General features: G+C 42.6%; 1 protein-coding gene across 2 annotated transcripts; it reads right to left on the bottom strand.

Annotated features, from left to right (window-relative positions):
- Positions 1-7,608: 7,608 nt before the first annotated feature.
- On the bottom strand, positions 7,609-26,750 carry smek1 (SMEK homolog 1, suppressor of mek1 (Dictyostelium)). Of its 2 annotated transcripts, none has more exons than XM_080048320.1 (15): positions 25,626-26,750; positions 25,364-25,419; positions 25,177-25,275; positions 24,414-25,031; positions 23,447-23,524; positions 23,234-23,350; positions 20,634-20,750; positions 20,412-20,543; positions 18,729-18,831; positions 18,465-18,623; positions 18,175-18,344; positions 17,148-17,290; positions 12,292-12,482; positions 10,940-11,151; positions 7,609-8,817 (listed from the first exon to the last, which is right to left on the bottom strand). In XM_080048320.1, exons 1-15 carry the CDS (start codon positions 25,765-25,767, stop codon positions 8,692-8,694), a joined length of 2,463 nt encoding a protein of 820 aa, XP_079904446.1. In that variant the 5' UTR covers positions 25,768-26,750; the 3' UTR covers positions 7,609-8,691. The 2 variants fall into 2 exon arrangements, with proteins under 2 accessions (XP_079904446.1, XP_079904447.1); XM_080048321.1 differs by having other exon boundaries at positions 17,148-17,287.

Below are 26,750 nucleotides of genomic sequence, written 5' to 3'. Positions count from 1 at the left end.
TACACTGTGATTTTCACTGGCTTTTCACTGGAAGTTTATTTTTGTTGGGAGCCATTCAACTCGCAACCTCGCAATCAAAACATCCATGTACGAGGCTGCACATGCACACTTTCAAATGTAAACACACACACATTAGTGATTGACAAGGAAATTCCTCCGACTCTCGTTCCCGCTACGTTGTGCTAACAACTTCTACAGCCCTTGAAATGAGGTTTGTTTATACTTTTTTTTTTTTCCTCGGGCAGCAGACAAAAGACCTTTCACTACGGTGATCTGTACAGCCATCTCCCCTCATGTGACCTCCTTGACTTTTTTTAACGTTCTTTTACTGTAAGTGGAAAATGGTTTACAGAAAAAAAAATTGCAAATTATTTTAATGGAAATGAACCCACTGTAAGTCGACTCTCTCTCTCTCTCTCTCTCTCTCTCACCATCTGGTTGCTGGTCAAATGGAAAGACATCTCAAAAGGTCAAGTCAACTATGGTCCAACGTGACCCCGTCAATATCACTGCTGCACTTATCTGTAATGGAAGACACTTTGTGAGGACGAGAGTCAGGGTGGGGGGTCTTGAAGTATGTATGTATTCGCTTTTGTTATAGGGGTAGACTTCTGTTCAAACGACAAAAATTGCGACATGCCCGGATCTTGGCGAGGATTGTTTGCAAGGATTGTGCCCTTGAAAGCGCTCACTAGTAGCAGTTGCGTCTGGCGGAATGTGTGTTGGCGCGGGTGCTTGAGCACGCACTGAAAGGCTAAGAAAGTAAGTGTGTCGCCTGGCTAGGGGAATTATTACACCCTCCCATCGGAGTCCTTGACACACTGACCAAGTAACGCAATGAATGCCGGAGTAGCGGGGGCCTATAAAAAGCCTCGTTGGGATTAAATCGGGGCTGTCCTCCCTGTTGCTAGCCTGTGATCGCGCAGCCCTTCCAGATAATAATGAAACACTGGTGTCAAACAGGAGACAGGGGAAAGAATCAGGCCTGTGGAGCAGAGAGAGAGAGAGAGAGAGAGCTAATAATAGCAGCTGAAACTGTGCTATTCCCACCACTGGCTTAGGAAACTATCATCACACTTCTTCTACACACGGCGGCGAAGACAGACTGAAACACACACACACACACACACAACACACACAACACACACTGCCGGCTTGGCACGGAGTTTGAACAGTAACCTGATCGAGCCACCGCAGAAACCAAAGCAATCAGAAATCAAAGTAAATCCAGCCTGTGTATAGTATGCGCAGGACCGTGCATGTGCCGTACAAATGTGTGTGTGTGTGTGTGTGTCTGTACAGGGTAAAGGGTGAGGGAGCCAAAGATAAATGGAAGCAGAGTTTGGTGGAAACCGCTTTTCCCTCCATAAAGCGGAGGAGCGCATGCCTCTGATGTGCCCTACCAGAGAGGGAGAGGGAGAGGGAGAGGGAGAGGGAGAGGGAGAGGGAGAGGGAGAGGGAGAGGGAGAGAGAGAGAGAGAGAGAAAGAGAGAGAGGGAGAGAGAGAGAGAGAGGGGGCCTTTCATTCAGCACGAGGAGATCTGTCTCTTCTCCTTTAGCCCCTCATCCCCCCCCCCTCCACCTCTCCTCGTCTTCACTCCTGGAGAGCATCTGAAGCCCATTCTGTCTCTCTCTCCTCCCCTCTCCATCACCCGCAAATATAACAGTGTCGCTCTCTCTCTCTCTGTCTGTCTGTCTCTCTCTCTCTTTTGCTCTCTCTCTCTCTCTCTCTGCGGGAAAAAAAAAGACGAAAGGCTTTTGGCTCCTAATTGTACCCAGCCGTCACAGAGACGAAAGAGGTGAGCAGACTGGGAGTGGAGAAGAAGGAAGGAAAAGGAAAAGGGAAGGGAAGAGAGGAGCGGAGTGGAGAGAGGGAAGACGAGTCAAAAGGAGGAGAGAAGAAAAGGGAGAAATGAAAGATGTGTTTGTTCAATACCGCAGCCTGACACATCTCTCTTATCTGCTGCCCAGTCAAAACCATATGCCCCTAGGCCACGGTGGGGGAGAGAGGGAGGGAGGGAGGGGAGAAAGATGAGGTGTAAGCGTGTGAGGGTTATGGGAGGGGGGGGTCGATTAAAAATATATGTATGCGCAGGATTCAGGCCGGACTCATAAAATAGGCATATGGCTTAACGGTATTGGTAGAAAGTTATCCGAGGTCAGCCAGAGACGGAGACGAAAAAATTAAAAAAAGAGGAAAATAGATAGAGAGTGAAGGAGATATATGTACGTGGCGAGGCACTGACTTTGAACCGCAGCGTGCTTCTGTGTCTGGAACCTGCCGCCCTGGCTGTCGCTCCCGTTGACCACACACGCCGCCTTGGCACGGGCCGGACGCCAAACGCCACACGACACGAGAGCCGCCGTCAAAGAGCCCTCAGACACGCCAGCAGCGGGAGCCATCAGGCAACGGCTGCGTGGAATAAAAGAGAGAAAAAAAAAATCAATACAGTTTTGGATTATACGCGCGCGGGGGCCATTCACTACCCTGGAAACAAAAGTGGACACAAAATTGTGAATGTCAAACACCATCTTGACTGCTACTGTATTCGGAGCGAGGTTCTGTTTGGTTAGTTTTGTGTTACCGCGGCCAGAGACCCAGTAGGAGCCTGCCAAGACATTAACATTTAGCTACCAGCCGTTTTGATTTGTGAAGTTGAATGGCGAGTTTAATGTACACACTGTTGTAGCCTGAGTGAGTGACCGGGGCAGCAGTGTGTGAGAGTGTGTGTGTGTGCGTGTGTGCGTGTGCGTGTAGTGTGTGAGTGAGAGAGAGAGAGAGACTGGTCCCACATGTTCAACTCCCGCTGAACCATGCGTCCGATTCCCCCTGTTTATTGACTGGAAACCGATACCTTTAAGGGCTTCATTCATGCTACATTACGTGAGGTAAATCCAATAGCCCAGGCATCATGGTTTGGTCGTTCCCCTACTAGCCGTGGGTGATTTTCACATGTAGGATGTCTGCTTCCCCTCTCTGCGCTCTCCCTCATACAGAAGCCATTCTGTTTCCCCCAGCGCTCTGCTGCATATAGCCTCATTTCTCAATAGCACCTCCTGATCGGGGGCCGCTATACGTGCCCGGGGGGGCCGGTGAAGTTGGTTTTATTTTATGCAGTGTGAGTTTTACGCACATTTAAATAGGCGCAGACAATTTATACGGGTTGGGGATTTTTTTTATCTGCACGATCCCAATGTGTGACTGCACATTACTTGAGAGCCATTAAAAGTGAACTCCTGGAAAGTACTCTGCTTCTAGGAATAGATCCAAGTGTGTGCGTGTGTGTGTGTGTGTGTGTGTGTGTGTGTGTGTGTGTGTGTGTGTGTGTTTGTTTAGCTCTTTGCAGCTCAAGGTGTTGATTTACAGTGTGCCGCCTGTGTGTACTTCTGACCCATCTTACACACAAACACACACTCTGCTCACACACTGGAAGGGTGCAGTAGGTGCGCTCTTTATCACGGTGACATTTTCATTTAACGCGCGGCCCAAGAGCTCAAGTCCATGTTTCCTGTGCCCCATGCTGAGGCACAATATCAGCCACTTAACATTTAGCAATGGCAGATCATGGGAAAGCTCATTACTTATGTTTTGATTTAGAGCGACTACCGAGAAACAAAGGAAGTGCTGGGCTCACCGCTGCTTTACGGTGCACATTCAGTAACGGTTGTATCTGCTGTGAAGTTTACGTGTTGAGAGCAGCAGTGAAAGAAAGTTATGAGCAGAGCTGAAAGGCATATGTGCAGAGAGTGGTTCATGAAGAGGGGCCTCGAGATCCCACCCCACCCCTCCCTCCCCTCCCCTCCCCTCCCCAAAAGGCTCCCAAGGTGAATCTAAGAGGTTACAAGATTATTTAAGGGATAATGGTGATGATCATTTTCATTTATGTGACACCAAATTACATTGAACTTTTCTGGCTTCAATACGTGTGATTTATTGGATACTTGGTTACCTTTTCGGGGGCCCTGCTAGAAAACAAAACATCTCATAGGCCTATCTTGCTCCCATTCATAACTAATGTCCACCCTGTGACCATAACCCACGTGCCTAAGCAAGGTTTTACATTATTGAATACTTTTTCTATTATATTAATGGATTGTTTGGTTTGTTAAAATGTCAAAAGGTTTTGGGAAACGCACAATACGTCCTCAAAAGTCTTCTTTAGTCCGAACAACAGTTGCAAAGTCAAGATATTAAAATGAGCCATCATTCAAGACAAACTATAGCAGGACATATGAACCATTTTAAGAGCTTGATTCAACACATTTTTGGCAGATTTTGCATTTAGGGGTCACAGCCCCCAACCCCCCCATCCCTGAAATAATGCTCATTGGGAATCACTGCAGTAGGCCTAGCTGGCTACAGTCTTCAATACATCTAAGAGGCAATTAACTTTGCAGAGAGTACACAAAACGCTGTTCTGTTTGCAAAGGCCCATAGGCATTAGGTAAATTAGTTAATGCAGTGGGCTTCCAGCATGATGACTTTCAAAACCAAGAAATGGGCCTACTCGTGGAGGCTGAGGTTCATTACTTAAGAAGGAAGACTCATGGCAGGAAGTCAGTTTAGTAGTGTACACGCTGACCTCTTGACCCCATGTATCTGTCAGACATGGGTTTAGTAACCCAACTAAAAGGGGAGCTCATGAAAAGGTGTGTTCGTCACTGTATCTCTCACCTCGGCCTTAATGCAAACCAGATGGGACGGATGGTGACTTTTTCCTCCACTCTCTTTCATTTGGCTACCGACTGAGCCCGGGGTCCCTGTCGGCCTGCCGCCCTCTCTCCACCTCAGGGACAGCGTTCTTTAACACGGTGATTAATCACACGCAGCGGCGGACGTACTGCGCTGGACACGGCCCAATCACCTTCAGGGCTCCGGCGGACACAGAGACACTTTGTGCCCGCCAGAAACACAGCTCATTGTCCCGGCTCGGCTCGGCTCGGCCTAGCCCGGCGGGGGATACATGAGGTTGGAGGCTGCGCGGCTTGTTTTGACAACCTCGGCTTGGTTTTCCGAAAACCGCATGTGTGCCTCATTTCCTATTTCATATCCTGGTGTGGTTTCCAGGATTACGTAGGATTAATATAATAGATGACTGTTTTGTCATTTTGCGCCTACTTTGATCTGTTACGTAGCAGTAGAAAGCTTGTCAGGTAGCTTGAGTGATTTACAAGTCATTTCAGTCATAAATATGGCCTATTGGCTAATGGGCTAATAATGACTTATTCACTCGCTCCGTTCATATTCCGCAGCGTATCTCCAGAAGTGGTCTCTATCGCCCCCTACAGACTTTCGCCATTGTACTGCGTGTTGAATTTCAAATACAATGCAATTCTGGTACCATAAGATGTCAAATAGCAGTTGTGGAGAAATTACAGAAAGGATCTAGTAGCATCGAAATGGAATGAACAGGTTCCTGGGAAATGTACATAGATGGAAAGATGTTTTATAGGGTGAAATCTAGGGTGTATAGAATATAGGCCTTCGAGGAGTCGTGCAGTATCTCAAGTATGCCTGTTATTTGAAACACATTGGATATTTTTGATACAAAAGTATACAAGTCATTGATTTTTTTTCCAATACACTGTAGCCAAAATCTTATGTTGAAACATTACAATAAGTCTTCCTTCCTAGAAAAAATGTTTCAACTAGTGGCTGCTTAAAACCACTGTGTTGACAGGACAGCTTCTATAAAACATTCGGGGGTGTGTGTGTGAGTCAACTCAAAGTGTTGGGGAGGACAGCGGCAGGATGGATAATTCCTAGTTTCGCTCTTGCCTGCAATATGCAATTATGGCTGTGTCTCAGAAAACTCTGGAGACAACTCGGCCCCAACAACACAGTGCAACGACAGCATGCTGTGGATGGTCACATGCTGCTTTGAGAGTGTTAGACAGATCTACTGATGTGATCAATCCAGAGAAAGTTGATAACTGGCAGCCTGGATGTTCAGGGAGCCGAGCCGATCAAGAGAGCTGTCAAAGAGGCTTTTCATTGGCCCAGCAGGAAACTGGACAGCAGTGTCACCGATGGGGACTCTTCAGTCTGGCAGACATACAGGCGGGCAGAGCCGGGTGAGCGCCTTGGCACTGGGAGAGAGGAGGCAGCATTCTGGTGGAGCAGTGGCTGGCACCGGCAAGCAGGCTGGCCTCTCCAGTGGCAAAGAGGGCGAACACACACACACACACTCACACTCTCTGCCACACTCCTGCTGAGGAGCAAACGGAGGCTGGCAGGGAGGGCTGCTCCTGAAAAGCTGCCGTTGTCTGGAGATGGCTTTCATGTGAATGGGAGGCTTAATAGGCGTTGTGTGACGGCTCTCTCTGCACGCTGCGCACCAAGTGATCCTCTTCTGTTGGCTTTTAATTAATAAGCAATGTTTGCAGGCCACAATGCACTTGGAGGGACAACACAGTGACTCCTCGGTGGCCTCGATGCCGTTTGTTTTTTCCAGTCGTGCTCAAACTCCCACTGAGGTGACCACATAGAGGATGGGAGGTGCTCTTTTCAAACTATTTTCACTCGTATAAAAAAAACACACTTATAGGTCTTCTAGGGTGCTGAGGCTTCCAGTTATGATACTCTTTACCTTTTTCTCAAAGGTAATATAACAGCAATTATGACCAGAACAATGTCAGCTAGTACATATGTGGGGAAAGATCATATTCACATTTAGAAAATGTAATCATCAAAATACAGAGATCAATACATTAAACAACCTTGTTTATATTCCAGGATATGGAGTTTGTTACCTTGGAAAATTGTGACGTTATGTTTAATATAAAATCTGATCATATTTGAGTGTGTAGTGACACCGTCTTTAGCCGTTCCTTTTTTCGAGCACTATACTCAAATGAAAGTGACAAGACAAGAGGATCCATCCTTCAACTGTTCAAAATATTCCCTTCTGCCTGTTTTAAAGCAGTATAAAAAAAAGGAGTTGCTATAAAACAGTGCCATAACTAAAGCACCAAACCAGCACTGTGGCCAATATATGCATCAGATGCTCACAAAAATACTTTATAATGTTAAGACAGGCTGTGCTAAAATGAAACCATCACAAACATGTTTAGTGCAAGAACTTCAAAGTACAGATGACCTGACCCAGGAGGACAGCCAAGCGCGCCTCTTTTGATCATTCTTTATGGACTAAGGCTGCCACCTGGTGGATCATAAAGACATGGTTTAACTCCATAAAATGAAGCACTGATTGAAATGAGATATTCCGTGTAATGGCATTGCTTTGAATCCTGGACAGACTCCAAAATACGTGGAATAAATCTTTAAAGTAGAGTCAAATCCCATTTTACAATATATTCTGTATTCTACGTGGTTTCACAAACTTAAATTGCTCAACAGACGTTCAAATGATCATGATGCGAAAATATTATCGTCCAAGCGTCTAATTTATGCAGTTTCAGAGTGGGATTGGTGGTACTTTCTTTCATTTACAGCATGGAGTTGAGAGGCATGATAATATAGTTTGTGGAACCGTTGCCTGTGCCAATCAAATACTTATGGTGCCAAGGAAACCCTGAATGATCAATAAACAGTATGGTGCAGTAAGGACACACTTGAATTTCCAGGACAAACGGTAGTAGGACATCTTACAGCAAAGATCATTTTAATGGTCCCAAATATTCTGAACAACTAAGTGTACACTCATGTAAAAGGAAAAAAAAATTAGAAGATATGACAATTCATCACATCTAGAATTCCACTCAATCTTTAATCAAGACGGGATTACAAATTCTCCAAAAAATCTGCAGTTTCAAAGGGCAAAAAGGGTAAAACTAGCTCAACCTACTGAGGTCTTTAAAAACCTGTTCAAGTGTGACTGAAAACGTCCTGAACATTTAAAGGCAGGTCTTTTTTTGTTTGTCATTTACAAAAAACAGGAGAAAGATTGAGAGACAAATAGAGAACAAAAAAGAAAATCATGAAGAAACTGCTGGCTTTTTTTCTCTCTTCAGAGAAGGAACGTCCACCGAGGAACGACGACACGGATGACATCATCAAACGACAACAAGGACAGCCCTTTGTCACATGCTGCCTCCCGTCTGGTCCTATATACTAACTTTAAAAAAAAAGAAGAAAAAAGGGACAAAAAGCAACAGACAAAGAGAGAGAGAAAGAGCAGAGGAAAAAGAAGTAGAAAGAAACAAGGAGGATGTGAACTCTGAGGAGCGGGGTGAGAGTGGTGGTTCTGGGTCTGAATTGGCCAACCCATTTGGGCCGCTGTGATGTCCTTCCCTGAGTGGGGGGGCGGGGCAGGGGGGCAGTGGGTAATGGTCCGAGCCTGCAAGCTCTACGGGATACTCTGCGTGTACATGTGTTTTTGTATGTGGTCTTTTCCTCCAGTTGCTTAAATCACCCAAATCGAACCTGTCTCATGCTGTCTGAGTCTTTTGAGTGTGATCTGTTCTCCGCCCAACTTTCACACATCTCTTCCACTTCTCAGAACTCCTTTTTTCCGCTCCTGGCTTTCCTGATTGGCACTTGTATGCAGTGGGCTAGTCCGAGGAGGCTTGGTATGTGTTCACAGTCTGCTCCTCTTATGGCCACCCGCTGAGGTGCGAGGGGTGGCTTTCATTCATTCAATTTGTTTTACAAGTTTGATCATTCCTGTGTAGAGTCTATGCGCTGAAACTGTCTGAGTGAGGCAACAAGGCTGAGACAGTGAAGCTTCTTTAGGAGCTCAGTTTGGACTTCTTGGAGGGTGGCAGAGGGTCGTCTTTACTCTCCCCATCCTCCTCCTCCTCCTCTTCCTCCTCGTCATCATCGTCAGGATAGTCCACCAGTCCCACTAAACCTCCCTTCAGAAGATAAGAGACACACATCAGAATTATGATTCCTGGCATATTATCATTTGGTTGGGATAACACTACAATCCACCTTTGCTTTTGGCTTGCTAGGCTACACAACCTGCACATCTAGTCGATGGGCAACTTCAAGCAGCTCTGTTGTGCTTTAAACATTTAAGTTCTTCTGGGTCTCTTCACAAGTCTACCACTCAACCCTGATACAGAAATGAATTAATCCAAAATAACCTGTTAGTGCGCAACCAAATGTCCTACATTGTGTTTGTATTTTTCTAATCTCATTACTTGTTATTTTTCTCCTTATATCATTCACACAAAGTGCACTGCACACAGCACATGGTCACGACTACTGTCATTTTTGGGTTAAGGGACGTTACAGCACAGTCCTTATTTGCAACGGTGACAAAAAAACGTCTCATGGGAGAAAAAAGGTGTGCTGGTCGTTTCTACAGCTTAGGTCTTATTGTATTTCCTTTTTGTTTGAAGGTCAACTTTATAAGAACAAACATTATTTAAAAAGAGAAGGATGTTGTGAGAATTAAAAACACTTTGTGTCACTCAGATCAGTTGCCCTCCTGCTGCTATAATCTTCCATGCATGAGCAGTCATTAGGTTTCTGTCAGGATCGTTGTTGGCTGAGTGATGTGCGACACCTAGTGGTTAAAGTCTAGACTGTGTGCAACATTTTTGCTTTGTCCTTGAACTTTGTCTCCCAATCACACAGAAGTTGAGTGGACTCTCTCCATAGAAAACAACTGAAATTTAAGATCCACACCAGGGCTCAACAATAAGGATTGCCCGACGTCCCGGGGAAAGTAAAACGCCACGTCGGGCCAGTAACTATGACAACCCACTTGCCCGAACGGGAAACCGGGAGTTTTTCTGAAATTATTGAAAAAAAATTATAATAATAATATTTTTATTTTTTATAGCGCCAAATAAAATTAATCTATCCACGGTCTTTTTTCATATAGAGCTGGTGCTCATTATTAAATAAACGCTTAGGCCTATGTTACTTATGTAATTTATGTGCGAGTAGTTCTGTCTGCTGCATTGCATCTCTCTCCTCTGCTCCGTTTTGTGAAGGGGGGCGGGGCTCCAGCGCCAAAACACACAGATCTCGGCAAAAACTGGTGCGCCGCGCGCGTCTCTCACACACAGTCAGAGAGATAGGAAAGAGAACTACACGCGTTACGTTGGTGTAACAGAAAGTACAAAAGCCAACGACTAGGCCTAAATAAGTAGACCCCAGCCATCTGAAAAGCAGAAAAAATATCCGCGTTTTTTAAATGCATCCAAAGTGAATCTAGTAGTAGTTTAGCGAGGATGCTAACGTTAGCTCTGCTGCTAGTAGCCTACTACCAGTTTAATGTGTGCAGGTCAACACAAACATCAGCAACAGTTAGCAGAGGAACATCTCTACAGCCTGCATGTACATCTTAATAAATGGACCTGAGGTGTCATTTCTCATACCAGGAGGCAGTGGAAGCTTGAAACTATACTGGAAAAGTGTTCAAAACAGCCTGTCCTTAGCCAAAAGTTGAGATTTTTATTAATAATAATAATAATAATAATAATAATAATAATAATAATAATAATAATAATAATAATAATAATAATAATAATAATAATAATAATAATAATAATAATAATAATAATAATAATAAAAAACGTTTAAAACAGATTGTTGTAGGCCTAAAAAATGTCTTACAGAAAAAAAGTTCTAAAGAATTGCTGTTGTAAAAAGAATAAGGTACAAGAAAAAAACATTTGTGTGACCAATGTTTTTTTTGCATAAAACACGTCTCATTTGCAGTTATTGTCGGTTTAGAAACTAAAAAATTACAAATGTTCCAACTCAAATAATATTTGAATAATAGCCTCCACTTTCAGTATGATCATCTATAACACTGTCCATGATGTGTTTATACATTATATATAAAGAGCGAATATAACAAATATTTGTACACCACTAATAAAAACATTTTTATATAGGGGCCAGTAAAAATTGACTTCGGGCAAGTAGAATTCAGACCCACTTGCCCGACCGGGCAAGTGAAAAAAAACCTTAGCGTTGAGCCCTGCACACATTTAGCAGTAACATGCGGACAGGTACCTTTGTGGTTACAGTTGTGTTGGGGGGTGAGCTCCGTGCCCCTGAGCCTGGAGAACCCGGTGATCCAGGAGAACCTGGGTTCAATGAGGCAGATGAAGGAGGGCTGGACAGGCTGGTTTTAGTGGAGCCAGAGAAGGCCAGTTTGAAGCTTGGGTTCTGCCTGCCCGATAAGCTTGACTTCCCCAGTACTTCTTTGTCCTCTGGGTCTTTCACTGGGGTTAGAGAGGCAGAGGTAGACAAGACATGGTCATTCTCCTGAATGAAAAGTGCTTTACCATCTCTTTGGTGAACAAACCCATGTTTTTAGGTTCACACTTTCACGAGACATCATTCTTGTTTATTATTTGTGTTTAAGGCAACAACAAGTGGCAATTTATAGCAGAATTCTCTAGGAAGAGACATTTTGAACAGACCTAAAACTGTATGTGAAAACTATTGTTAGTGTCTCAGAGCAAATAAATGCGACTAATTTTCTGTGCATATTTTAAACGCAGTTGAACATCTCGCACAGGCTTCACATTGGTTTCTCTACCAAGGATCAGTCTGGCCTTTCTCTAATCTCCGTGGGGTGGACCCCAACCTATTCAGTACAAGGCAGCTCTGATTGGTTCCTGTAGTCGTTAAATCTAGCATCAGTCAGAATGAGCCCTCCCCACTTTCTGTCCGTTAGTGGAAGGCAGCCCCCGATTGGTTCATTTAGTCTTTGACATTAACATGAATTGGTGAATGAGCTTGTGAGATATGGCTGGTCTCACGAGGCTAGATTGACGTCTACACAAACCAATCAAAAGCCGCCTTACACTACTGTATAGGGAACGAATGTTAGGTCAGAAAATGGACCCTGATTGGCCCACTTATTTTTGACCATCTCCTTCCTACGGAAATCGGAGAAAGTCCAGACTGATCTCTGGAGAGAAACAAATGTGAAGCTCCTGAATTCAGCCTGGTCGAGCCAGGCAACTAGACATTTATTTTTCTTGTTGCCAAAATCAGTGAATATCTTCTCACGATCTGCTATCTGTCTGTACTGTGTGTGCACTAACTGGTATGTAAACAAAGGGTATGTAAACAAAGGAGGCCCACCGTAGCTGGCATCATGCCCCTTTCACGAGCCTATGCTGTATATTAATTTTTAAATATATATGCTATACTATTAATTTTAGTACACAGATAGTATGTACAGGTAGCAGATCGTGAGGAGATATTCAACTATGAAAAAAAATTAACAAGCATCCAGAATCGCTGACATGTATTCTGTCCTGTAATTAATAACTACAGCATTTGATTATTTCAAACTGCTTTAACAGTAATTCAGACTGAATCTACTAAAAATCCTGTGTTAGAATACATACATTTCTTTCTCTCCATGAACTTGCTTATAGGTTCCATGAGGTCTTCCTCCGTCTTCATCTTGTCAGAGGGAGGGACCACTGCCTCTCCGTCCTCGAGGTCGTCCTCATCCGTGTTAAACCACATCTCCTCTTCATCCTCCAGTGTCCGCGCATCACGACGGAAGCGGTGGTTCCTCAGGATGGAGCGCATGCTGCAGAAGATATTGCAACGCTTAGTGGTCAGAACAAGAAAATACATGTACATTCATAGAAAACGTATCAGATACAGTTTCTTAAACCCGCTAACCCGCCTTTCTTTTAGACCAGCTTCCTTAAAGAGTATTTTGCATGTAATGCAAGTGACAACTCTTGGCAACTGGGACAATCTGTCCTACAATTTAAAACCGATACCTACAGATGCAGGTAAGTATATATAATGCAGGCATGCAAACTCATAAGCCATGAAAAAGTTGAGATGTCCAACAAACCCCTGTAGGAGGGTCTGGGGGCATTCCCCCCCCCCCCCCCCCCAGAAGATTTTTTGTGTGATTTGAACATGTAAGAGAATCAATTTGGTGTATTCTGGTGAAGAGAATTAAGGACAAAAAAAACTTTTATTTTATCAGATGAATAAATCAGATGAGTAAAATGAGCAAAACAAGTTAGTCAGCCAACCTTCTTGACTTTTCCCATTCAAAGTGTGTAGGTATTTATCAAGAAAAACGTTAAAACCAGCTTAGAAATACGGTTAAAAATGCTGGCAAAAACCAGCATTAAATAAGACAGAAAATAACATGGAGCCTCAAATCAATCACACTGTTCCCTTACAATAAACTATTTATATTGTGGCAAACAGGATTTGCATTATCTTTGCTACACAACCATCAAACAAACATATAAAAATACACTGTCTCGTGTTCACGCTCACAGACGCGCACGCACACACCTGAGTCGCGTGCTGGAAGGCTGGAACATAACTGTGCAAAATATGACGATGGTGGAGGAAACAGGTGAGTGTGTTGTTTTGCCGCTGATCTGCTATAAGCACTACATTCACCTCAGGTGTGCCGGTCAGAACACCATGCACCATTCAAAAACAGCAATAGCCAAAAGCACATTATTATTAATTTGAGGTGACACGTTAATCTGCAGTGACAATCCGCAAATCGCGGCCATTAATCAGAGCGCGCATACATCAATGCAAACGGCCGTAAAACAACGGTTGGCAAACTCCGCAAATTCAATTATAAAAGTGATTCACATAAACTAAGTGGGCACATTAACACGGTAAAACAATAATACTGCGGCTACTTGAACCATGACTTGGACGCTCCGATAACTCGGAGAGCAAAAAAAGTAAACTTCCCTGCAGAGGCTCTGGCTGACTGACACCGCCCCTCAATGACAAATACTGGAACTGATTGGCCAAATGACCGTCAAAGCTCATATGATAGGAGTTACCATCCGTCAATCATAAGCCCCTTTTACACAGAGATTGCAGCATATTGACGGAACGAAAGAGCGGCAATTTGCCGGCTCTGCTTGGTTAGGTGTTATTTACACTGAACCAAGCAACGCCGGCATGTTGGCACATCAGTAGCCCCTTTTACACAGCGTTCCGGAATGAAAGAGGTGCTTGTAAGCAGCGTCAGGTGTGACGTAAACATTTAGCGCCGCGCCGGTCAGCTGCTTTACAACAACAACACTGGCCGGTGAATTGAGAGCAAAAGTGCTGGGGCTTGCACTAAGAGGGCCGTATTTTAGTCCAACATCTCTGGGACAGTTAACCAAACTGACAACATCACTCCGCTCACTGCGTCACCTGTGTGTGTGTGTGTGTGGGTGTCTGTGTGACAGGTTGGCTGTGAGCGAGTCTCTTTGAGAGCAGTGCTCTGCCATTCAGACATACACATACACACAGTGTGTGAAGTCACGTACTGTAGACAGAAATATAGTGTGGATATACGCTCAGACTTAGGATAATAATAGCGGTGGCGATCCGGTCGCAGCCTAGCCTAGCTTTCCCATTCACTGTACAACTTCCCCTGGGCAGAAATAAACTCATACACTCTGCAAAATGAAGTGTGGGGGTTTGTATTGAGCAGCGGACTTTATGACCAGCTAGATTATACGCCGTTCCTTTTTATTTGGTGATTTTTACAGGACATCAGGCCGCTGTGGTTAATGGTAAACACACGTCCATCAACTGCTAACATGGTCGCATGTTTAGAACGTAGGCTATGGAACGTCAAACGCCCCCCTGTTCCGCAACAACAAGCTGGCCGCATTTATACAGAGAGGCGGAACTGATTGTGTCAGCAATCTTACTACCCCCCGAGGTAGTAAAATTCCCGGAACAATCTCTCGCACCTTTCTTCCCCCGTTCCGCAACGGTCGCATTTATACAGCAGGGCGGAGGGCCGAAATTCCGGCATATTCCCGGCTTTCACTGGCTGTGTAAAAGGGGCTACAGTTAGTCACTATGGTCACTCCACTTTCATAATAGGTCCATGCTCCCCACACACACACACACACACTGTGGGTGGCCAATTTCGTTTCCAAAACGGCAAATTTCGCCGAAAGGTGACTAGTTTGCATGCCTGATCAGTGTGCTTGGTACTATTTATCTCAAAAATGTATTCTTTATTGTAATGATATGCATCGTAGTTTGGTTTCAGTGCTGAAAAAAAAAGTGGTAAAAAATGTGGTAATACACAGCCTAGGCTCTGTAAAATGTAGAGCTCTGTATGTAATCAAAAGGGACAAATGTAGCTAGCAACATGTCCGTTTACAGAGCCTAGGTTGTGCATAAACACTGGAATTTAAGCACACACACAGTATGGACAGGTAGCGGATCGTCAGGTGATATTCGCTGACTCCAGCTCCAAGTTTAAATCTTCGATGAGTAAGCGGTAAATTGCACAATCACTGCAGTTTACTTTTCAATGGATTATACAAATAAAACATAGCCTGGCATTTCCAGACCTGCCACTAAGTGCTGGCAAATTGAAATAGCTGTGCCTGTTGGTCTGGGCACTCTCCATTGAAGCTCATTAAATATGTCATGAAATCCTGAGCTACCAATCAAATCGTTCTTTCTGATATAGGCGGGCCAGAGCCCTTTGTATGGTTGCCCAATCGCTCTGATTGGTTGTAGCGCTATCCAATTGTGTGCAGTGGCATTTGAAATGCACGAGTAGGAGCCGCCCCTTGATGTGGAAATTACTATTGGTCGTGGCCAGACCCTCTATATTTCAATATATCAGGGTCTGGATTTCCAGGCTAAATAAAACAGGCACTGCCTAAACACAAGCCATTTTCATTTCAAAAGATTGCCTCGCAATTTTAAAGCTATAATATGCAGGATTTGTAGGTTATAAAGACAAGATTCAGACTTAAGCCCCAATGCTATTATTGGTTGAGGGTACAACTCCTCTCCACCCTCCAACTGCACTGCTCAAAAGGTTGATGTCCAGTCTAACTGGACAAAAAGACACCAAAACAAAGAAAAATACAGCCAGAAGGAGGGGGAGCTACACATTATAGTGGGGCATGAGCGATCATTGAGAGGGATAATCTTTTTGTATGACTCTAGACTTTGTTTTGGTTTTATAGGAAAATCCTACATACCGTACTTTTCGGCCTACAAGCCGCGACTTTTTCCCCGTTTTTCGACCCTGTTATTACACAGCACAGTATATATTCTGTAGCTACTGGGGATGGGCGTTAGTAATCGAGTACTCGAGTACTCCTCGTTTCAAATGATCTCGATTGGTGGATGAGGAAAATCGTTTTTTGTTTTTTTTAGTGTTTGTAGCCTTTAGGCCGGCCGGCGGGCCGCCCCTATTTTAAAATGTTATATACGTGTACAAAACGGCACAAAACGGATGTAAAGTTTAACAAAATTAAATATTTTGATCCAAGTTAAATAAACTAAGCGTTGTGTCAAACAGAAACCGCAAATAACTGCCACCTCCGTGCAGCGCAGCCAGTGTGTGGCCTCCACAGCACCGCGGAGCTGAATGCGGTGCTGGAAAACTTGGAAAGGCACGTAAAGAAGCCAGGCTGACTTCGGGCACATTCGAGCAAACGATAAGAAGCCTTTATTATGGAATATAGGATTGAGATTCAAAAGCCGACGATGTAACGTTCCGTTAACGAGGAATTAGTCGCGGTAATTAGTCACGGACAGGAGTGAGCATACGCGGTTGGATATACTAGCCTACTACTTCTACTGCTTTGGTGAGTTATTTAGCCTATCTATGTGTTTAAATTGTAGGACAATAATTGTATTGTATTTGCTGCCCTTCTTATTTAAAATGTCTATTTTGAATGTTAGCCAACTGCAGCCCATGCTTTTTTCTCTCTCTTTTTTCTCTCTCCACCGCAGACCTACTCGATCGGTTTAAATTGTGGCCCGCTTATTTAATTACTTTCAGTTAGGAAAATGTGTTTTAAACTTGTGGAAAATAAATATATGGCAACTGTGACTGTTTGACATAAGCATTGAGCGCTTTATTGCGGTCAACCGTTGTTCTGTAGACAGATGCGTTGCGTCCTAAAAATAGAAAAAAGTTTAACGAGGAATGATTGATCCTCGAGGAATGCAAGCGATCACACGAGAAGCGAAAACACTCGTGCCCATCCCTAATAGCTACTATTGCACAAAATGGTAACACTTACGTACGTTATGCAAATATGCAACTTGTTTGTTGAAATGTGGGAGCTTCCTCAAGCAGCCATCTCTTTCCCGACAATCCCCTCCGTGCACGAACTCTTACATATGGTAATTAAACATTATAACACCTGCGGCTTATTGTCCAGTGCGGCATATAGTACGGAAAGTACGGTAGTATACATAGCCCTGGTTCTCTCACCTATCCAGTTTGGGGTTGTCTTGCCTCTCTCGCTGCTGTTCATACCGCAGCTTCAGGCCCTTGAAAGTTTGGACGTAGTCCACATCCTCCAGAGCCTTCCAGTAGTTCTCTACTATATGAGCTGTCAGAGACTTCACATCCTCCTAGTAGTAATGGCAGTGGAGCGAAAGAGGGGTGTAGAGACCCAGTAGAAGGAGAATTTGATGGAAAGGTAAGATGAGGAGTTAAACAGGCAGAGCAGAAGAGGAATGAAGAGTGGAGAAAAAGAGAAAGGGAGAGAAATAGCGAGGGGAGAATACACCAAACAAGTTAAAATGAATCTAAAGCATGTTACGGAAGTTCTCACTTTAGACTATTTTTGAGGTTTGGACTATTTTACAGAACTGACAAGAAAACTGCATTACATTATCCCTTAAGACAAACTCTCTCATTTACAAGCAGTTTAAACTGAAATATAAAGTATGCACTTGTGGGATGTATAAAAAGATTGAAAGGCTGTTAATCAAGTGACCTTAACTCTTGCAAAAAATATATATATAAATCAATGAGAAAAACAACAACATGTAATCCATCAATTGAGGTGAAATCAGTAAATCAGTGTATGTCCTCAAGTTAGTAATACACTATCCTCATAACACTGTAAGATGTGACTGGTTTTAAAAGGTTAATGTTGTACAGGTTTGACAAACTGCTCGACTCTAAGGAGACGAGTAAAGCAGAATTGAAAAAATATGTCTCTTCAACTTCCTAAACCAAACCCAGCATCAGGCAAGACGTGACTGAAGTTGAACTGCTAGCTTCTATAGCTCTGAAGCCCAACTGTCAATTAACTTTTAAACAAAATAAAAACAATGCTTTAATCCTTAATTCACCGCCAGATTATTCAAATGAGAAGAAAATGGGCACTAATGCCATCTAAATTGTTCTCAAATTTGGACCAAAAATTTAAATGTTGAACAGAACCAAAATTGACATGAATGCACAATTTTGCTGGGAAAAAAGGCACGCAGTTCTAGGATATACTCACCACACGGACATACTCAAACATCTCAATGATGGCTGAGTTCATGAGATTGTAGCGTGAGCCATTGTTGAGGAAAGCCTTAACAACAGGCTCAAAGAGAAAGTTTCTCATGATGTAGCGATTGTAGAATTCATCCTTCAGACCAATGATCCTCCGCATGAAGCGCAGGGCACCTGGGCACAGAAAGGTTTAAGAGGAATATTATATTCAAAATAAGCTTTAAAAAGTGTAATGATGCAAAGATCTCCTTGTTGACATGAGAATGAAAGATCTAGTTGTGATATGTGACTCACATAGTGCCAGGAAGGCGTGCCGAGAGCCGGTGAGCACCAGTACCCTCCGGAGAATGTCCTTGTTGATGATGTAGTTCTTGATGTGATAGGTGTGGTGCTCAACACAGAATGTCAGCAGCTCCAAAATCAAGGCTAGCAACTGGGACGTTTGAAAATCATCTAAAAAGAAGAATTGGAAGATAGTAACCAACATACAACACTTGAACATCTCAAAGTGATATTTACAAAACTAACACACAGACACACTACGCAGGTATTCAATACCTTTGCTAGGTTGTTCTTCTGTGGTGTTGGCCAGTAGTGGAGCTGAGAGGACGTGCATACAGTGCTTGTAGAAGAAGCTCAGGAACTCAGTCTTTTCTGTTTTCTGGGAAGGAAAAAAGAAAGAACAAATAAATGTGACTTTGCCATCCAATGAATGGTTTTACAGTACCCTACACTTAAAAAAAACTGCAAAAGAAGAGCTCTCCCAAACAATACCATTGGTGGCACACGTTGTTCAGCTGCTAGAGAGTAACTATTAGCAGGATAATCCTGCTTTCTGGTGTGGGTATAGATCCTATAAAACGATTGTATCTGTACAACAGCCAATATCAACGTGAGGATCACATTCTACTTGTCAAAGTGAATGTTGCGCTTAATCAGTAAACAAGCTCCCTCTGCTACTTGCAGGGTTATTTTCTGTACAGAGATTTTTTTGGCGCCCACCAAAGGGGATTTATCCAGCGCCAAAGGAAAATCACTAGCGCCAAAATGATAAAAATTAAGAATAATTTATCTATTTAAAACCTCTCCAAATTCAGCCAAATTTAAGTCATCCATCTTGTAGGGATCGGTGATAAATTGTGTTTCAATTTCGATTACGATTTCGGCTTCCCTCAATCATGAAAACAGAAAAAAAAGCCAAGGCATTGCCTGTGCGCATGCCTGCACCTTAAAACAACACGACCAATTAGTTTACTCACTTTAAGTCGAAGTGGTCTTTTACCATAGTGGTCTATGACCAAGCAATAAAAAAATAACAGAAAGTAAAAAGCTCCTAGACACCTGCCACCACAACAGTCATCTATTAAGGACACTGTACAATGCAACTTGCCTATCTAGCCAGCTCCATGAGATATAAATAAATATCAGCTGCCTTCACATTCCTGCTAGCAAAAGACGTGCCTATCAAGACCATTTGCAACGGTTTATTTTTATTTTGACATATTCATTTTATTCAAAGTATTTTTCACCTATTTTGTTGCATTTTCCTTGTTTACAGATCAATTAGGACTATGTTAAAAGTCCAAAGTCATGGTGTTAATAGAAACCACTTTGTTAAAAGTTAAATAAATGCATGATGTTCTTAAATCAATGAATCATTGTCTTTAATAATCGGGATTACACAATAACAGTCAAAACAATTGTGATTTATGATTTTGCCATAATCGAGCAGCCCTACCTTCTTGCAATTTCCATGGGTTGGATCAATTATAAACAATTATTAAACAGGTAATTAGTCTTAACATTTTGACTTAATATCTACAGGTTCTTTATTGCAATTTTATCAGAAAGTCGGTGAGCTCCATGGAAACGCAGTGATTGATAGGCTGACTGAAATGCTCTTGAAATGCACATGTATAGTCGCAACCCTAAAAAAGTCGGTCTGCGTACTAACCCCCCCCCCCGCCCCCCCGCCCCAAAGGCCCATTCTGAGCCAGGAAAAACCCTGAATTGTCATATCCATTCAATTTCAGTGCAGCTTCACTTGTGGCTTTTAAAAGATTATAAAGGTGTTGTAATCAGTCTGACTGAACTGAACAAGCAATGCCTCAAATTCTCAACAAACAAACAAAAAGATACGAAAGAAAGCTTCTGGGCAAGTTGGATATAAGTATCAAGTAATCAAATGTACTGCCATTTCAATCTCTGTATAAACTGACATAAAATAAAATGGAAACTTACATTTGCAGTAGCCAGCATATTCTCAGGATCCACTAGAGTCCGTAGAAGGCCCATTAGTTGCACTGCTCCACCTAGCTCTGGGTCCGTATCACAGATCATGTGTTCTATGATCAGGTTGATCAGAAGGATGTCCTGGAAGGCAAATAAATCATCAGTCACACATGAGCCTCCTCTATCCATCAGTCTCTTCAGATTTGTGTCTTACTTTGTTCATGTACTCACATCATCATTCTGCTGAGACTCCTGCATGACAAACTCCCGTACCATGGAGGGGTTGTACTCCACCAGATAAGAGAAAATATCTGTGGCTGCCCCACGCACCTGAACGTCATCCATACCCTGTTGAACAGACATCATATTTGTCAGTGGCTTGTGAATTTCACGTCAGTGATCAATAAGGTCTCGTCATATTTAAAAAAAAAAAAGTTAATACATTTAAACAAATTTAAATCAACCAGAAAATAGTACCCAGCAGCACTGAATTTCAGTTATACAGATTATTCTTTCCTTCCTTCTCAGTTTACGTCTAAGGATTTACGTGGACAGCAAGGACGGGAGGACATAGGTATTTCGCTCAAATGTCTGTATTTGCAACTGTTATATTGTAACACGTATGCATATCTTTGTATAATCGCAAGTGTTGGTATTTAACTGGATATTTTAGATTATCATCTGCTTTATGTATGTTTGCCACCATTTTGTGTCTCTTCTCGAGTGGTTACAGGAGCGGCGCACTGGTAATTTTTTTGGCTGCTCCAAGCACTGTTATGACCGCAGGGACAGAGGTGCATTAAAGTCTGGCTGTCTTGACATGGTTTTCGCACTTTTCTACAGAAATGCTGATAAAAAAATTCACACTCTGTACTGCACTCCCTAAGGTCTTCCACAATACCTATGTCAAGTGTGAAGGAAGCGAGGAACTCAAAGGCCAAAATGACAGACACAGACGTCTTTCTTTATAGTTTGATATTTTCCCAGACCTACAAGTGTCATGTATTCTAAGGTAATGTTTTTTACAACATTTTATACAACTGCATATTGGACTGAACTTTGAGTACCAAAAAAAGAACATAATCAACTGCATGCTCAAAGGCTTGCTAGAGACAGGCAAACCTGGTACTTTATCTTGTCTTGTGTGGTGTATTTGGCTGTGTATGGTAGTAAAAGTAAAGCAACTGCTCCAACAAACAACTTGACTGAAAATGTCAAAGTAATTAGTGTTCATTTGAACATGACAGAAAAGAAAGTTCAGCAACCCTGATGGCTGTTTTTCATTTTTGGGAGTACTGAATATGTATGATGAATGTATAGCAAGCGTCACGGTTTAACATTGCAGGCAAAAAGAGTTCATTTGTATGTTCAAGAAAATTTCTAATAATTAAAATACCCTAACGCCTCATTTCCACATACGTATGTCACTCGTGTCCGTTTTACGGAGGTTGCTTCTTGTGTCCAACGGAAGGAAATCTCAAGAGAGTCTGGGCGTCCGTGTCTCTGGCGATGCCGCAGCGATCGCGGGCACTCTCACTTGTGTCATTAAACTAATAAATCTGACTGTATTTCATATCAAAAGGACACAGATGATGACTGTATTTAAAATCAAACTGATAAAAAACGATCCGACTGTAAACAGTGTATCACGTATATAAATTCTTTAATATTTTACGAGAATAACATTCACTCTGATTCACAAAGTGTTCAAACTATATGAACAAGTACTTTTTAACCCATTGATGACGGCTGCTGCGCGATGCCACATTGCCTCTCCTGCCTGATGCTGCATCGTGCAGCATTGTTACTTTATCTAATTTTCATGGCATGCGCAGCATAGAATGCACTGTCATTGGTTCAAATACACATGAGGTGGGTTTTGTTGATTTTTTAAGACCACGTGACCACCCAAAAGTTGTGTGGTTTGCCGAAAATCACATCAATCAAAAAAAATAAAAAATAAAAATAAAACAAAATAATAAAAAAAAATAAGCCGGCTGTGTCAGCGATAGTGTATTACAGAACAGTTAGTGGCGTTTGGTGCGCAGAATCAAGGTCCACTATAGGCTACTGACGAAAATCACACTAAATATTTTATATTATTTATTCTTTTTCTTTCTCCCCCATCTAATTTTGACGATATTTTGAAAAATTTGTTGGTGTGTAAGCACTAAGGGAGTAAGTTTAAATAAAACCTGTGAAACTTAACTTTTAAATGTATTTTATTTCATGTTTCTATGTGCTACACAGGCTTAGATATTAAGGTTTTGGTAGACTTGACAATTCGTACTATTTTTTCAGAAAACCCTCAGGCATTAAGGACATGCATCCTAGATTGCCATAGTCATCAATGGGTTAAACATCAAACTGACTTGACAATCAACATTAACTGAGTGGAAGGACATCGCATGTAAGCTAACCTAGCAAAACTTCCATACGGTCTGTCCGTAATCCACGTAAAAAGTTCAATTATTTGAACGTATATAATACGGATACCGGACAGAAATATTACGGAGGGGAGGAGTTTCGGAGGCAAACGGACATTACGGAGAATCACATAGGAATGAATGGACTTTTGGTCGGATCCTTTTGGTCGTGTGGAAACGATGTGTGGAAACGAGGCGTAAGCTACACACTTAACTTTTGAACAAGACGTAAGTCTCCTTAGACACAACACAATGTTATGTTATATGACAATTAAGAGAGTTTAATTCTGATCTCTTTACACAAAGCATTTATTGCGGAGTGCACAGTCTTTGGTAACCAAATAGAACTGTTTGGAACTGATCCACGGTTGTATCAACCACATATTTTACAGATGCTGCACTCACCAGAATGACCTCTAGTGCAGGTAAAATGCCCATGTTTGACAATGTCTTGAAGAAAGCGTCTCTGTTTTGAGGTTGTAACGTTTGGGAGAATGCACAGAATTCCTTTAGGAAGTTCACCTGTAAGGAAGAAATGAACACGGCACTATGAAGAAAGGGACAAAAAAAAATGAGAAGAGTATTCAATTATCCATTTCTGTAGATGGTCGGGCATACCAGTTCATGTCTTTTGTCGTCATCTGTAGACTCATCTGTTAGCTGTGCAAAGAGGTCTGTCAGGAACTTCTCATCGTCCTGATATCAAATGTGATAGGGAGAAAAGAGGGTGAGTTTCACATAGAGGGTGAACAAATCAGGATATGTAAAATTACTCTTCACAATTATCTAGGGCCAATTGTGTACTCCGCTAAATCTGTCATTACAACGTTGTTGTTGATCTACAATGGTACAGGTCAGCTTGCTCCTCAATTAACAACCAGCAATCAAAAACACTTTTTGTCCTCTATTATTTAGATATCAATATTGAAACATCAAAGAAATCTACTTTTTAGAAAGTGTCTTCAAAACAACCACATAACATTTTTCGTGGATTTTGGTGATTTATACTGACACTTATTTTGGCTTGAGAAGACTGCCTTGTGTTAAAGTGAGGAAGAAAAGTTTCATATCGGCAGTGTTTGACTTCAGAATTTCACACTGCACAGTGTACCAGAGTCAACAGTGTGCCAGTTTCAATTTCCCTCTAGCGCACGCAGCATAACTGATTTACACAACACTTCTCCATCTCTATGGAGACGGCCATACAAACACTGCTGAGTTGACACAGTACAAAAACACAAAGATCACATGACCATAAAAGACTAACAGACAAACTCAGACTGGATAGAGAACAATCAGCCAAACATAAAATCTTTGTACAAACCTACAATTACTGTAATTTCCAGTGCTCTCTAGATATTATTTTAGAAATGTTATACTATGTGTGTATTTTATAAATGTTACACTATGTGTGAATTTAGATTTCTATGAAAGGATTGTGTATTAATAAAGCTTAAATACATTTGTATAACTTGCCTTTGCAATGAGAAAAAATTCAGTGAAACGTTAGTGCATACAAACCTCTTTTAATATAGCCAATACCCCTCACTGCCAAATGATATGAATACATGTCTGCCTGTCTCACCTGTAGCATGCCCACAATCTCCACCTTGTTGAAGAAGATGAAGGAGTGCAGGGTGGACAGCATGTTTTCCTCAAAAACAGAGGGTGTTGGCAGCACCATGTCCTGAATATACTGCACCCGATACGTCTGATGTATTTTCTGCCTCAGTTCAGGATCAGAGATGGGGATCACCTCCTTAAAGCGGGCTGTTTTACTTAGGAACTCCCGATGCCTTCGTGGCTGCGGGAGCGCTGGGTCAAACTCCAGACAACCAATGACGTCTATGATACACTCTTCAGAGAACATAACCTCAAAGAGTGCAGTACGATTGAGCAGGAAGATGCCTTTAATGATTTCATACAGGTGGTGCAGTCCCTCTCTGTTTTCCAAATCCTCACACACACGGAACAGCTCCAGGAGCTTGCGAATGTAGCCCTCGTTTTCCACAGCCAGTGCCAGTTTCTCCCGCCGCAGTGGTGATGGGAGCGAGGAGGCCACCAGCTCGGCCAAGTCCTCCAAGCGGTTCAGTTCACATGGTGGTAACTCCAGGCCTGGCGATGACATGTCATCAAAGCGCTCCTCCTCAGACTCGTCCACCACATCTTGGGTGATGTCCACTGACGGGTCTTTTCCCTGCACCTTAACAATGAGACAGATATAAGGAATGTTAAGATGAAATCAAGTTGCAAAAACGATCACGAGGAAAACCGAAACACTTAATATCAAATGCATATGCAAATGGAGCAGGCACACACACACACACACACACACAAAGTGCAGTTACCTGGCATATTTTCTCCCAGATTTCATCACAGCCAGCCTTCTCCTGGAAGCTTAGTGCTAGATCATAATTTTCAGCCTCTGACCATACTATCAACGTATCCTTTCCAACAAAAAAAAAAACATTTTCAATCAGTACACAGGAAAATCCAGATTCTACCAAAGGACACTGCACAATGCTATGTACTAACCTGCTGTTTCTGATAGGCTGTGTTTGGATTGATTTTGGACTCCAGCAGTAGGGAACCTGTTTGGTAAAAACAAAAGCAGCGGATGAGTGTTGTCAAAATTACTATCATGAGGGTAGGATAGGGAAATCGCTACAAACAAATGACATGGCAAAGTTACATTCATGGTCCAATATGATTGAAATAAGTCAGTGTGGAAGATATTGTTTACATTTAGTAGACACAACTAGTAAATGCCATTCCTCTTGCCTTGAAACTGCCTTACCATCACTCTCTGCCCGGACCAGTAGAGACGTGCCTTTCAAACGCTCCACATAGCCCGAGGAGACGTGCCCAGTCCCACGGTCATCCCATTGTCTGTCCTCATTGAGGGTATATACTTTGACACGACGACGAGTGTCCGTCATCCTGACAGGTATTTGTAACGGGGATTACCTCTCCCGGACCTTCTTGGCTTTTTACAGAGTGTCTCTTTCGGCTAGTAGCGTCAACACTTCAATTTTATTTTTATTCTACAACCGTTCACTTCTTCAATGCAGTCCTTTCTTACCTAGTGTCGGGGGTCAACTGGGCTAACAGTCTTTTTAAAAAGGTGAACACCTGGACGAGTATCCAGGAAGATTCCCCGAATCGATCTTGCAGTTACAACTACAATATCCGACTATGTTTAACGAGCTGCCTAAAAACTATCTCGCCAGGGTTATAGGCAACGCACCGCACAAAATCAGCTTAACGATCATTGTAGCGAGTTTACGACAGTGTAATTTACAGTGCGGAGGACATTGACGTTAGCGAATGTGTTAATCCACAAAACAAGGGCTGGCAGACATTGCAAAAGCATAGCACAGTTGAGGCGACTTATCAGAATAAGCCCCACAATTAAGATCTATAGCTCCAAGAAAAGTCAGTCTGCTTATTAGTAGTTTGTACGCTCGCGGGCCAGTTACGTTAGCTAGCAAACCTAACGACTTAACTAGCTACCTGGTACGCTAACTGCCTACGCGCCACATATTCAACAATAAATAACCACTTGAAGCAAAATGACCAGAGCTGTGTACCGATAACATTATTTCACACTTGCAGACCGCAGACACCGCGTTTACACTGGACCAATGGTTCTATTTGTGTCTAAATAATACGCCAGCTAGCTAGCGTTAGCAGCTATTTCTTTTCCAAGTGTTCCGCCATGTTCTGGCTCGGGGCCGCGGAGAGACAACTCTCTCTTTACTGGTATTCATGAATCCCAGAAATTATGCAAACCCAACAAACTGTAGTCGTGTAATAACTTCAAGGTTACGCTTTACATTATAACGCTATTTGCCATTCATTCCCGACGTCTTGCTCAGATAATTGCTAACTGGCCCCCCCGTGAGTATTCAGCCATCTTGGG

Source organism: Ammodytes marinus, assembly GCF_949987685.1.
Source record: "Ammodytes marinus genome assembly, chromosome: 19".
Taxonomy (NCBI): domain Eukaryota; kingdom Metazoa; phylum Chordata; class Actinopteri; order Uranoscopiformes; family Ammodytidae; genus Ammodytes; species Ammodytes marinus.
Note: the sequence above shows the minus strand (reverse complement) of the source record. Positions and strands in the feature narration are given on the sequence as shown.

Bases quoted from the DNA above. Each gene is read 5' to 3' on its own strand.
- smek1 (XM_080048320.1), bottom strand. From the start codon at position 25,767: ATGACGGACACTCGTCGTCGTGTCAAAGTATATACCCTCAATGAGGAC. The intron at 25,032-25,176 runs GTAACTGCACTT...CTCATTGTTAAG, and splicing joins TCTGGGAGAAAATATGCCAG to GTGCAGGGAAAAGACCCGTC. The intron at 17,291-18,174 runs GTGAGTATATCC...CATTACTACTAG, and splicing joins TGTTTGAGTATGTCCGTGTG to GAGGATGTGAAGTCTCTGAC.